Genomic DNA, 13,454 nt, shown 5'->3' with positions numbered 1-13,454 from the left:
CTACTGTGCAAGGTAGTTTTTAATGTCTGTATTAGGTGGAAATGCAATGCAGCAATCGGACTTCTCTGATTTATTTTCTTTTAGTACTGTGGTGGGCAGGTCCAGGAACATGTTTTTTGCAGTGGGTGCTTGTTCCTTCATTCTGTTATGCATAATAAAAAAATCCTGCTGGAAAGCATATAATTAGTGGCCAAATGGATAATATTTCTCATCCCGAAAATTTCCTTGTTATAATGCTACTGACTGGACAGGTCTTACTATATTTAGTGTTTTATCAGTTCTTCTAAGAGTCTGCAGCCCAGTAGAATTTTTGATCCTGTCTAATACACAAAGTCTTGCAAACTAGCTCATTTTTTGGCAAGGAAAATCTCCACTCCATATGTCTGTGTTACTGGACATACTGTTTTGTCCGTTGCTGGCAATGCAGTCCTGCTGGGCAGGAGGGCAAGGGCAGGACAGCCGGCACATGCTGCCCACAGCTCGCTGGGCTCTGTGTATCTCATACCGCTACCTGGACAGCATATGGGGCTGCTTCCAGACTCTTGGAATAAGAGGGTTTCCTTTCTTAGCAGAGTATTGCACATCTGTTGTGATCCACAGGGGCATGTAACAGCATTCAGACACAGCAGACTAAAATAAAAATCCTAGAAAGCTCTAATACCCTTTAGACGGGGCTGGTGTTTTCCTGGGAACATCTGCTTTGTTTCGGGTTGCTGCTCAGAACATAAACCTATAGAAACTTTCTGCTGGAGCACACTAATGCCTACTCACGAGAGAAGTAGTATCGTTTATATAGCCATTGATGAATTATCCCTGAAGCTTTCTTCCTTCATCTGCATTAGAAATGCTGAAAGACTTCATATACTACAAAACCTATGACTATAACCTATGAGAGGTGTAGTTTGCTTGCTTGAGGCTAGTTCTGTGCTCAAAGCAAGGCTTAATCACATGCATTAATTCTAGTATTGCTCTGTAAAGATTTGGTTCAGACTCTTCCTTTTATAAAAAATGAAATTAGAATGCTCTTTAGTATGTGGTTACTGTATACTCATAGCTGCAGTAGGTCTCCTAAAATAAAGTTAGTTTTTGTGGCTTGCAGGAAGACGTAGTTCAGATGGAGTATGGTTGTTTTGCATGGAAGTTTGACGTGCTGCTAGAAACCTGGGCTTTTAGCCAATTCTTTTTAGGCTGATGGGAGGTACAACTCTAAATAGGTGAAGAGATGTGACTTGGCTTACTACCATGTGGGTGCAATGAAACAATATTAGTCCTGTCCACTTGTGGGGTTTTACGGTAAGATTCCAGTTCTGCTTTTGGCTGTTTCTCTGCCCTGGCACATAAAGCAAAATTTTGCATCCTGGACATGAATTTTAAATAGTTTTAAAATTGTTGTTTGTACTTTCTACATAATCTGTTTTATAGAACATTGCCATAACTCATTGCCCAAATAAAGTACCTGCTAAGCTTGAAATTATTGCAGGGCTAGTTGTGTACATCAGTCTACATAATATGCCTTAATGGTTCTGAACAATATTTTATTTTGAAAATGATTACTTTCATGAGTCAGACTGAAAGCTGGTCCTGAAGCAGCTTTACATCGTGCTGTTTCACTTCTGAGTATATTTTGAAGAGTAAACAACAAATCAGGTTACATAAAGCTTGTTTATTATTACTTTAAGAGGGGGCAGTAATGGAGAGAATTTAACATTTCTTACTGGGGTGAGTGTCCTGGTTTTGTTAAAAAACAAGTTTCTCTTTTAGTGAATTGCCTGCCAGCTAAAGCTTCATATTAGCTGCATTTTCCTGGAGAACCAGATACATGTTTTGGTGAACACAGCAATGGAATGTGAAGTTATTGATAAGTGTGGATGGACATCTCGCGAGAGGGGCAACGAGAAACAGGTGACCAAAAACTGACCAGCTGTGTATAACATCCCATTCACATAAATACTTCATATAAAAGTGGGAGATCACAAGGATCTCGTCCCTTTTTCCCTTTTCCTTATGGCGACATTAGGAGAGGACCTTGCGAGTTGTCCCTGTGAGCTGAGGCCAGTGACAGACTGAATCCAGCTCCGGTTGGCTGCAGAGTCCAGTCCAGGCCTTCAGGTGCCGGCTCTGCAGTTGCTGAGACTTTCAAGATTGGTTTTGTATATTTTGTATTATTTTCTCTATTTTATCAGTAGCATTAGTAAAACATTTTTAATGTTTCCAGCTCTCTTCTCTCTGTCCTTCTTTCCCTCCCGATCGCCTCTCCTGAGGTCCTGAGTGGGGAGAGGGAGAGGGAAAGCGGGGGAGAGGAGGTTAACAATACATCTGCCAGGGTTTTATTGTCACCCTGCAATCATAAACCCTCGACAGTGAGGCAAGGACGTGCTAAAATCTTTTGAGTGAAGAAAACCCATGGGATGAGCTCTGCCTCTGAAGCTGGGCTGCTTCTGGGGCTTAGGACCTTCAGCTCACCTCGGTGAACGAGAGACGTGCTGGTTGGGAACGGGGACCTCGCACGTTCCCAGTTTGAGCAGATTTTCTGTCTCATGCTTTTCTCAAAGACTTCTTCAAATTTGTGATATTCCTGCTAATGGTGTCCAATTTCTATGAGCTGACAACATCCCACTGAGAATGTTTTTTCTGAAAAATTGCCAACCTACTCAGCAACTGGAAGCCAAGATACTTTGTTTGCCATTTTCCTGCTTGCTGTATTTATAGGAGATAGTTGCAACTGTCATTTTGGAAACATGAATAGAGATGTTTTTGGAGATCTCCAGTTTTCACACACAGGTGTGGTCTGATAGAGGGTGATGGCAGTACTTATTTTAAACTTAAAATCCTGGACGATTTTTAACTCACTTTGGTTTGCTATCTCGTGTAAGTCCTGTGGTTTTTGTCTTTCTTTGCCTTTGATTTTTCGTTAAAGGTTTGTTGTGATGGTGTCTGTTCTTCGTGACCCCTGCTTGCAACGGAATTACAGTAAACGCTGATATTAACAAAATCATTTCTGCTTCTGTTGACTATAGCAATCTTAAAGAGGATGTGTTTTGCTGTATTTCCTACTGAGAATGAAGTTTCTGGGGTCAGGAAAAAGACAAAATTGTACTTCAATGAGGCGTGCAGATTAATATTTAGTTCTACTTGAAATATTGGAAACCAGCCAGAGATGAGAGGAGAAATCTTGGAGAAAGTTGTATGACATTTATCACGTCACTGATTAACTTAGATATATCAATGGAATGTATTCTGTTTCAAATAAAGTACTGTAGCATAGGACATACAATATATACTGTAGCCTTTTCTTCCTTTAAGTTCTACGTTAAAAGAAATAGTACAATACATTGCCAGAATGTTTTTCACCTTTCTCCTTGTTTCAGGAGTGACACGGTATCTTTTGTCTGGTTCAAAAGGAAATAATCATCTAGAGCCCAGCACTTGCTTACTGTGTAAGCGGGAGCATTAAATATTGATCCAAAATCCTGTCTTTTTTAAAGAATGATTGAAGAAAATCCAGTGCTTTATTTCAAACTAGTAGTAGTAGTTTGTTTTGTTTTCGGCCCTGCAAACCAATTACTCATTTCCCAGGTAGAACTTACCAGCTCTGAATAACTCTCTGGAATTTGAGTAAATCTTAGCCTTGAAAATGCAAATTTAGCAGGTGTGAAGTTTAGCAGCTTTTCTTTTCTACTTTTGGTGATCCTACAAATAAAGAAGGGCTGGTGGTCCATCTTCCCCCATTGTTGGCTGTGCTGAGTTGGAAGGTGGTCGGCTTGGAGGGCCCTTGGTTCCAGCACAGGGCATCTGGCAGAGGCCCAGCCCTTATCTTGCACCTCTCCTTGTCTAAAGCACCTCGTTTAAAATAATTCTTGAGTTTTAGTGTGAGGAATAGTGGGTCTAGGATGGCTGGCTGCTGCTTCTAGTGACCCCAGAATGCCTGGAGCACTCAAAGACATTTTCCCTGTTTAGATGGTTTTGTTATTCTAGTCAAGAGAAAAGGCGGAAAATTAAGGCATTAAAAATCCAGTTGTCTCAGCTATATTTGAAAACTTAGTAGTACAAGCAATTACACGTAACATCTTTTCAATTGTAAAGTGTATTTTCTGCAAGATGTAATTGCTGAAAACTGAGTGTGGGAAGGTGTCAGTTAAACACTTTATTCCTTAATTTTTTCATTACTCATGGGCATGCATGTGTGAGCTCATTTCTTTGTGTTCACGTAATTTCAGGGATAAGGTAATCATGTAGAAAAAGCTGCTTTGAAGTTACCATTTCTCTTTTGGAATAAGTATGTGTATCTAAAAACCAAATGACTTATAGTGACCACACAGGCTTTAAAATGGGAGAGAGGAAGCACAAGAGACAGAGGAATTAAGATGGCATCAGTTCTGAGTTCATGGAGCTGCAGCCTGATGCTGGGAGTGGTGGGTGTCCAAGGGTGGACGCTCAAGCGGTGTCCAAAGGTGGACGTTGGACTGCGTGGGTTCGCCAGAATGGCAATGCAGACCACTCCCGAAGTCTTATGCATGTTTATATCTTAAAATGTTTTGAATAAAACAACGTAACACAGCTGAAGTAAAGCCATTCAATATCAGATCCTGTCTTCATTAACAAGAACTGACAAATTTTTATCTCATAAATATTTTACTTAAGAGCTCTTCTGGGTGTGGATTTGTAGGATTGTTTATCCATTCCATGGTGGTTTATAAAATATTTTTAATGTGCAGTAAAATAAAATCTATTGGTAACACATAATTACACCAGTAACACCCAAGTTCTCAGAGCCCTTACAAAAGCCAAGAGTATTTATTCTTTGTGTGGGCAGATACTGTGTTTGGTACACAAAATGCTACTGTTTTTATAGTGATGAGTGATACTGTTAAATGAAAATCATCCTTCTTTCTTAAATGAAGGGCAGCGATAACTCTTCATCACCTCAAGTAAAAAGACAAATGTAACAATTTTAGAAAAGTGGTTTTTGAAACATTAAGCTTGACAGGAGCCTGGTGAATTCTGAGGTCACAGAATGACCTTGGTTGGAAAAGACCCTCAGGATCACCAGGTCCAACCATTAACGCACCCCTGGCACTGCCCTGTGTCCCTGAGAACCTACACTCTGGTCTGTCCAACCCTCCAGGGATAGTGACTCCACCACTGCCCTGGGCAGCCTGTTCCAATGCCCCACAGCCCTTGCAGGGAATAAATTTTTCATTATTTCCAATCTAAACCTCCTTGTTTAGACCTATCACCAGCTTTGTTGCCCTTCTCTGAGCTCACTCCAGCATCAAAGTGATCCCACCACCCCTCTGGCTGCCATTTTGAGCCCTGAGGTGATTCTGGTGCCCCTGGTGCCGCCATTTTGAGCCCTGAGGTGATTTTTGGTGCTACTGGAGCTGCCATTTTGTGTGCTGAGGTGATCTTGGTGCCCCCAGTGCTGCCATATTGAGTTCTGAGGCGATTCTGGTGCTGCTATTTTGAGCCCTGTGGTGATTCTGGTGCCCCTGGTTGCCGCCATTTTGAGCCCTGAGGTGATTTTGGTGCCGCTGGAGCCGCCATTTTGTGTGCTGAGGTGATTTTGGTGCCTCTGGAGCTGCCATTTTGAGGCCTGAGGTGATTTTGGTGCCTCTGGAGCTGCCATTTTGAGCCCTGAGGTGATTCTGGAGCCGCCATTTTGAGCCCTGAGGTCTGCTGGGTGTCCTGGTGCAGCCACTTCAGCATTGGCCTTTCCAGGCAGAAGTTGCTTCCAGAATTTTCCACTGTGCTAACTTCTCTTATGTTTCAAAATATTCCATGCTATTAGCTGTCAGGAACATGACCTGATATTCTTACTTGCAAGCATACTTGGCGACCTTTCTGTAACTCACACTCAATCTGCTGAATTCCAGCACCTTCCTGCTACACGACTGTCTCTGGGAACAAGAGACTAAGTTTATTTTTTTCCTTCTTTGCGCTCTCAGTTTGTGCTTTTTGGAATCATCCAGACCTCTTTGAGCTTGAACAAAAAGGTGATGATAATATGTAATGAAGCAGGGGGGGTGGAGGGACAAAAATAATGTCAGTTTTTGGTACCTATTTCTACAATAGATTCTGAAAATTAGATCTTAATACTGTTGGTTTTCTGGGCATTAGGCTTATGAAACTTTTACTAGCCATAACTTTTTCTACTGCTTCTAGCATAACATGCAAGTTGCCATTGGAGATGGAAGTCAGTTTAATAAGAAATCAGACTTTTTTTTTCCTTTTCAGTCAAACTAGGGAATATTCTTTATTTCCTAAAGAAATGCCCTTGTGTTTGATTTTGAGGAGGCAATTTTGGTACTAGCTAATAGTGGCTTAAGTGCTAGAGTTTGCAAATTCATATTGGTCGCCTTTTTATTTGGGTCCATGCTAAGTCTATGCCATGGAAAAAGGGTGTTTTGAGCCTTCGTTTTGCCCTGGAATCTCCTGCTTTCCTTTGTGTGTTTGGTTCCTGGTTTTGCAGAGCCTACTGATATGTTGAAGTTTCCTGTGTTGTTTCGGAGTGAAGAAGGAAAAGAATTGGGCTAATGGTTGTATGTTTTCTTCTGGATTTTGAGTTTGTTCGTGAAATTCTGGAAGTATTATGCTTCTGTTTCTCTTTGTGGGAGGAAGCTTTATCAATATGAATGACACTAAATTAAATTTCCTTACTTAAAAATGTTGGGGGGAGGGAGGAGAGGCTTTGTTCCAGTTTTGATTGCTCAAATTATCTCACCTTGAGAAAAATATGCCCTTTAAGAGCTTCTGTAACTTAGTATATCTTGTCCCTTATTCTTGCACTATTATAAAATTCAGACAAGGGTGGGTTTTTAAATATTTTAAAGTACTTTTATTTGCAAACCTTAACCCTTTTTGAGTAATAATTTTTGCCTAATACACCCGGGGATTAGATTCCTAGACACTTTTGCCTGTGGGCTTTTCGACTAAAAAGTGAAGAAAGACTAAAAAAGAAAAAGGTATAATACAAACTAATCTGCCTCTAGAACAGTGTCGGAGGCTGGTGCTTTTCACTTGCAAATATGAAACTTAAATCTTTGTTAATGCATGTTTACAGAAGGTCTTTATTGAGGGTTCAGGAGCATCAGCATGTATTTTAATATTGCAATGATCACCTTCACCTGGTAACTGTTTTTTAACTTCTAGTATATTCGCTCTAAACCTAAGTAGGCTGATTTCCTATTTAAATGTCTCATTAGTAGGGAAAGTACAACAAGCCTTAGAAAAACTAAGTGAGATAGAAAGGGAAAGAATGCATGAGAAGGGCTACCATTTGTAGGCTGTCTGGCTTAGAAATGTTGGAAGAAATTATGTCCTAATTATTTGTGTATTGCTTTACAGGTCTGAAGGAGAAAGCTCAAGAAGCATCAGGTATGTGTACATTGTATTCTTTCTGTCTTGACGCCTTTTTCTAAGAAAATACTTTATTTAAAAAGCATAACTTTATTTAAAAGTGTTAAATAGGAACAGGTTGGTTGGTTTGTTTTTCAAACGTGGGGTTTGTTTGTTCTACTTCGCATGCCATTTGTACTTTGAATGAAACACCTTTTACTGTGGATAAGTTCAGTAACAGATAACATGACATTTCCTGAATGCTTCTATCTCCCAATGTGGTTTAAGACTCAGTTCTTGGTTTTGATAATTGCAGAAGATTTATAGTTAGTTTCCAGTGGTTTTGATCAAAATGAGTACTAAATGGTTATTTGTGTTAGCAAAGCTGTGAGCCAGCTGTCTGCCAGTTTTGGGGGTCAACATCTGTATCAGTGACAGGTTGTTCAGGATCCTTAGGACTCTCTTCATCTCTACTTGACAGCAGAAGCCTTTGTTGACTTGTTACTACGATATTCATTATGCACTTGGAAGATTCAGATAATTTAGAGAATTTAAATAATTGTCAGACACTTTTAACTTATTCATTTAGTATTTTTCACTTGTTACTTCAAGGGTATTTTCTTGAACCTACTTCTTTGGGAATGTGGCTGTGTGAGTTGAACTTGCAGAGCTTGTAAAGGTGCTCAAAACAGGGCTGAAACTTTAAAATTCTGTACTTGCATCTGAAAGTGCTCCACATTCATTAGACTACTGCAATTAAGCAGATGTCTTGATTCTCAAGGAGGGAGAGTTGGTCCCCGATAACAAGGTCCAAAATGTTGGCTGTGGGTTCCCCATAATAAGCTGCAGCTTGTTACAGGGATTGTCTGGACTTGGTATCTAACTACATTGTATTTTGTTGATTTAAAAATAAAGGGGGTATGTGTTGTTTGACTGATGGGCTGCAAGACTGATGGAATAATGTTGTACGTCTGGTCAGCTGAATCCCACACCTTAAAGGAAGGGTGTGCTCGGGCTCGGTGCCTCTGTTCAACCCAGCAGTGCTGCACAGGGCTTGTTTGTCCTGCATATGGGCTCCGGGGCTGCCACGCTGAAAACCAAACCCTGTGGAAACCTGCGGGCAGTCAGCAGGAGTCTTGGAGCACTGATATAATCTTCTGTTTCAAGGCTGTTCAGTGAATTAATTCTGTTATTCAGCATGAACTTGAGTTACTCCAAGTCAGTTCTAGACATTTACACTAGCCTAAAATTAGGCGAACAGATGAATGTGGCAGCGGCAACTCAAGCAGAGCTGGACTCTTCAAATGCTCCTTCCGTCCAGTTCCTCCATCCTTCTTAAACCGAGTTTATTCACAGGTGAAATGTCACTGAGGATGTGCTTTTATGTTTCTGCATATGTAAAATCCTGGTCAGCTCTTGTCTTGAACAAAAGCTTGCTTGTCTCAGGAGCTTCCTTACATTGCGGTTAATTTGCTTCATACTGTTTTCCTTTATTTCTGGTAAATGAAGATGAAATGTAATCATCTCAAATGAAGTTGTAAGGTCAGTCAAGGGGATAGTGCTTAAACTCTGAAGAGAAGAAATGATCATTCCTGCTTACAAAAATACCATCAAAACACCAGCACATCAATATGCTGACTGTACTATGCCAGTGTCTTCTGCCAAATTGTTCCGCTGAATTCATGAAATAAAGTGCAGCAAGAAGCCGCAAGCAGGTGAGAAGCCAGGAATGAAATGTGATGTCTCAGCATTGACTGGGTAGGTGCAGTATTGACTGAGTTTAGTGAAGGGCTTATATATGCGGTTAGTAAGGAAAAGTATTGGTTGGGATTGTAGGGTTTGACTTGCACTAGCATTAGCCCTTAAGAGAAAAGGATCAGTCTAAATAAATTCTGAGATGCAAGCAGTTATTTTTTTACCTTCTTTTGCCAGAAGATCATAGTTGGGCACGTATTTCTCAGTCACTAGGAATCTGTAGCCTAGGGCAGTTTAGTGGAAGCAAGACCTTTTCCCTGGTGTTCCCTGCTGGGTGGGCATGAGGTGAACCAGCACTGGAACTGTTACAACTTGTATCTTGGCGTTTCCAGCAGGCAGGGACAGGGAGTGCGATGCCCTAAGCATTTTGTACTGTTGCTTAGTTGCAAAAGTTATTGCCTTGGTGGATTTGTTTCAGTAGCTTTGTAGCTTGTCATAATGATGAAAATTTATCCAAAAGATGTTTAAGTGCTCTTAAATGTAGTAAACATCAAAACTGACTTTGCAGATACAAGGTTGATGCAGAAAAGCAATATGGTTCTAGGCAATATATTGAAACCGTTAAAAATTATCTTGATTTTTTTTCTTCTTGGCATTGTCATTGTGACAAAAATAATAATTTATCCCATTGTTTGTGCGAGTCCTTATAATTCTTTCTGCTTATAATGTTGTTGTACTGTAATAAAATTGCATTGGTTTCCTTTAGGTGAATACCATGTCATTTTCAAGCCTAGATATTTGTTAAATCACTTAAAGCTGATAAATTGCTTTGAACATTTTTCATTTGTGGATGTAACAAACATGTACACAGTGTGAGCTATGAAATTGTCAGTGTGATGGTCCTTTTTAATTACCTGTCTTTGTTCACATTTTCAGTAGAAAATGCAATTTGTTTTACAAGCAATTTTAATATTAGTAGTATGACCTGACAGTTACAGGTAAGAATGTCTATATGTAGTATAATCTATCCCATCCAAGTTTGCAAGAATAGTATGTCTTAAGGTTTAGTAACTAGATGTTCCTCTTACCTCTACTATGGACCTTGGGTTTCATGAACAAGGGACCAGACCGGGGGATTCAAGCAGTGTTATATGGTGCAGAGAGATTCGGGTCATCAGTAGCATCTCTGACTGGCAAACCTCTAAAACCTGCCCAGAAACAATAGCTCTAGTCTGGCTTTTCTTCTTTTCATGTTTTTATTCTTGCAAGAGATTAATAGTAATATGAATGGCTTAAAGAGGTAAGATTTAATTAACTGTTTCCCTAGGTATTCCATTGTTGTCCATAGGTGAGATGAAATACATTTGTGTTGAGTTACTCATTGCAGCTGCTCCAGTGTTAGGTTAATGGTTGCAGTGTCAGTTTTAATGGTTGGACTTGATGACCTTAAAGGTCTTTTCCAACTTAAATGACTCTGATACGATGATATTCCTGGTGTAACACCTGTGCTGCAGCCGGTCCTTGCTCAGCTGTCAGCGGCACAGAGCAGCTCTCGGCTTCAGCCAGACCTGGGAATGACCTGTCCTCTACAGGCTTTTGTTCCTTCCCAGTTGTGTGCTTTTTAAAGGAGAGATGAAGTACAACATGGGGTAAGCTGTAAGTAACAATACTACATAAAAGCAGATGGTTCTCATGGCTCCTGAACTGAGAGGTGCAAGGCTGTTGCCAAAAAGCTTGTGTTGTTCTATGAATACCCACTTAATTTAGGAAATCTGCATAGACAAAGGGAAGAGCCTAAAGGATAGTTTAGGGGGAAAAAAAAAGAAAAGGCAGTTGAAGTATTAGCCATGGAGAAAACGCAGCTGAGTGATTTAGCTGAACCAAAAGAAAAGTCTGAGACTAATTCTTACCAGTATGTAAATAGATGGAGGACATGGAAAGTTTTGTGTCTGCTGATCATGCAAAAAGGGTAATTTCTGCTAAAGATGTACATTAGATTAAGTGGAAAAGTAATTGTTTAATTTACTTTAGAGCAGGAAGGGATTGGAGAATCAGCCTCACTCTGTGCTGCATGGAGAGTGGGAGCAATGGCTGTTAAACAGACCCAGACAAATTCAGTAATGGAGCCAGAGAAAGTCCAGCAGGAAGCAAAGTTTTCTTGTGTTGTTTTGTTTTACCCCTCTCTGCTAACCGGCAAAGCACAGGTTTGAGGGAATTAGAGGCACTCAGACTTGTACAGCTCATTTTCAAGTTCACCCGTATTGCTTTGCAATCTGAATGGCTCAGTGGCTACATGTAAAGAGGGTCTTTTCTGGCTGGTTTTTGTAATTCCACAAAGACTTTTATACAGTTCTTAGTCTGGCCTTAAAATGTGTCAAATCACCATTTGATACTAACTAAAAAAAAATAAAAATTCCCCAGTAGATTCTACATAAATGTCCAGCTGACCCGCTACAGTAGAGTGGAATGTGATGAGATTTTTGATGTTATTAAATAAGTTCTATTACTGCTAACAGAATAAAATATATGGAAACAGCTCCTAGTAGCTGAGATGGTTGGGGAGTTGCCAATGGCTTTAGAAGTACGTAACTTTAGAATTTCAAAATGAAAGGACAACAACATATTCATCAAGTTGTAAAAAATGCATTTGTGTCATCTTTGAGTTGACTCTGCACTTGTGATGTATGAAGTGCATAGTATGAAGCATCTACTTTTACAGAATAACACACCATGTGTTCTCTGTGTATAGACAAGCAGTATTTGGGACTTCACTGGGATGACTACCTTCATCCATCCCTTTGTGCTTCAGTTCTGGACTGCGAGTTATTAGAATAAGTATAGCAGGTGCTCATCCATATAATCCGAGGTGACAAAGGACAGACATTTGCCACAGTGACCTTCTTGAAGACAATTTTCAGGCGGAAGAGCTTCCTGCCAAAATGGTACCTGGTGCAGGAGGGTGAGGATGAGGAGCTGTGCCCAGGGCCAGGGACACAGCAGCGAGCAGATTTTTCTGATTTTAGCCCCAATGTCTTGCCCATGAGCCTTAAGCTGCATCCTTGCTTTAAACTGTGCACTTTAACCACGCTTGGGGAACTTGATGATATTGACATACAAAGAAATGTTAAATTCTAGCTTGAGAAAAAATTATACAAGTAGTGAAGGCTAGAGATGCAAGCACTAGTTAATGAGTATTCTTAAAAGGTAAATAATATTGTCTCAGCAGATCTCTTCAGTAACACACATCTCTTAATATCTGAGAATTAGATTAAGCTGCTGTTAATAAACAACTGTAATTGTTTTTTTCCAAATATTCTTGGAGCTGATGAAAACAAATTAGACCTGTATTATCTGTTTCTGAAATCTTGTGCCAGCCTGTTCATATGTAACTAGAACGTCTGTTCTGCCCCTTTGACTGCTAGAGAAATATGCACTGATCTATAAGAATTAATACCACTGATCTATAAGAATTAATACCAGACTTGATTTCTTTTTCCCAAAAAAAAAGTTGGTAAAACCAATGTGGTCCACTGTCCAGGACAGTGGTAGACGTTTGGATGATAGTAAAAATAGGTAAACTCTCTGAATTATGCACCGTAACCACCGTTCACCATTTCGGCACTGGTGAAAGTTCTGTTGAAATGACTTAATAGTAAAAATACATATGCATGGTGGAGTGGTACGTGACTTGTAAGGGCTGCGAATGCCTGTACAATACAAAGTGAGTGTAAATTATATTAACAGTGAAAGGGTTCATGATTAACCAGGAATTTTTGCTCTCTTCCCCATTATTTCAGTAAGGCTTGTGTCAGTAAGGCATGGTGAGATGGCAACAACTTTTGTGTCAAGCAGAATATTTTTTGTAGCTGTTGCTTTCTCTGGACAGCCACTTGAACAGCAGCGGCTCGGCATGATGGTTGATGGCAGATTTCCCCGTTGGCCTTCAGAGGAATGTCCCTGGTTTCTTTGTCAAGGGCAGTGGACAAAAGGAGACTGGGACTCTGGGTACACTGTGAGCTGATTTCATCAGAGACTCTGAATGGTTTCAGAGAGCAGAACATGGCCATATATATCCTCTAGTTGATGGGGAGTCGTTATTTGTGCCCTGTAATAGAGTTTTCCCAAGTCTTTTCACTTCATGTTCTTTTTACTTTTAAGTAGATCGAACTCACAGTAGCAAAGCCTTTTCCTCAAATGTAATTGCATTCAGTATAACAAAATAACTTGGCAGTGTCAGTAATGGCATTTCAGGCACTTAATTTTCAGGGAAAGGGTTATGGAAATTGATTGTAAACTGCAACTAGATCTGCAAGATTTCCTGCTGATACTGAGTGCCTTAATTTTTTTTTTTTAAGTACCCAATTTGAGGTGTGTTTAAACTTTCTGATTTTCAAAAAAGGTTGAGCATATACCTCAAAAGTTGG

The 13,454-nt window shown here is 40.0% G+C and overlaps 1 protein-coding gene across 11 annotated transcripts in view; it reads left to right on the top strand.

Annotated features, from left to right (window-relative positions):
* IQSEC1 (IQ motif and Sec7 domain ArfGEF 1) overlaps nucleotides 1–13,454 on the top strand; it is a 322,136-nt gene that overhangs the window by 52,481 nt on the left and 256,201 nt on the right. For all 11 annotated transcript variants that reach the window (XM_065074858.1, XM_065074856.1, XM_065074860.1 and 8 more), the window contains exon 2: nucleotides 7,345–7,374. In XM_065074858.1, coding sequence (XP_064930930.1) covers nucleotides 7,345–7,374 — 30 coding nt within the window. The remainder of the gene's footprint in view (nucleotides 1–7,344; nucleotides 7,375–13,454) is intronic.

This window comes from Columba livia, chromosome 10, assembly GCF_036013475.1.
Source record: "Columba livia isolate bColLiv1 breed racing homer chromosome 10, bColLiv1.pat.W.v2, whole genome shotgun sequence".
In the NCBI taxonomy this organism is placed as follows: domain Eukaryota; kingdom Metazoa; phylum Chordata; class Aves; order Columbiformes; family Columbidae; genus Columba; species Columba livia.
Note: the sequence above shows the minus strand (reverse complement) of the source record. Positions and strands in the feature narration are given on the sequence as shown.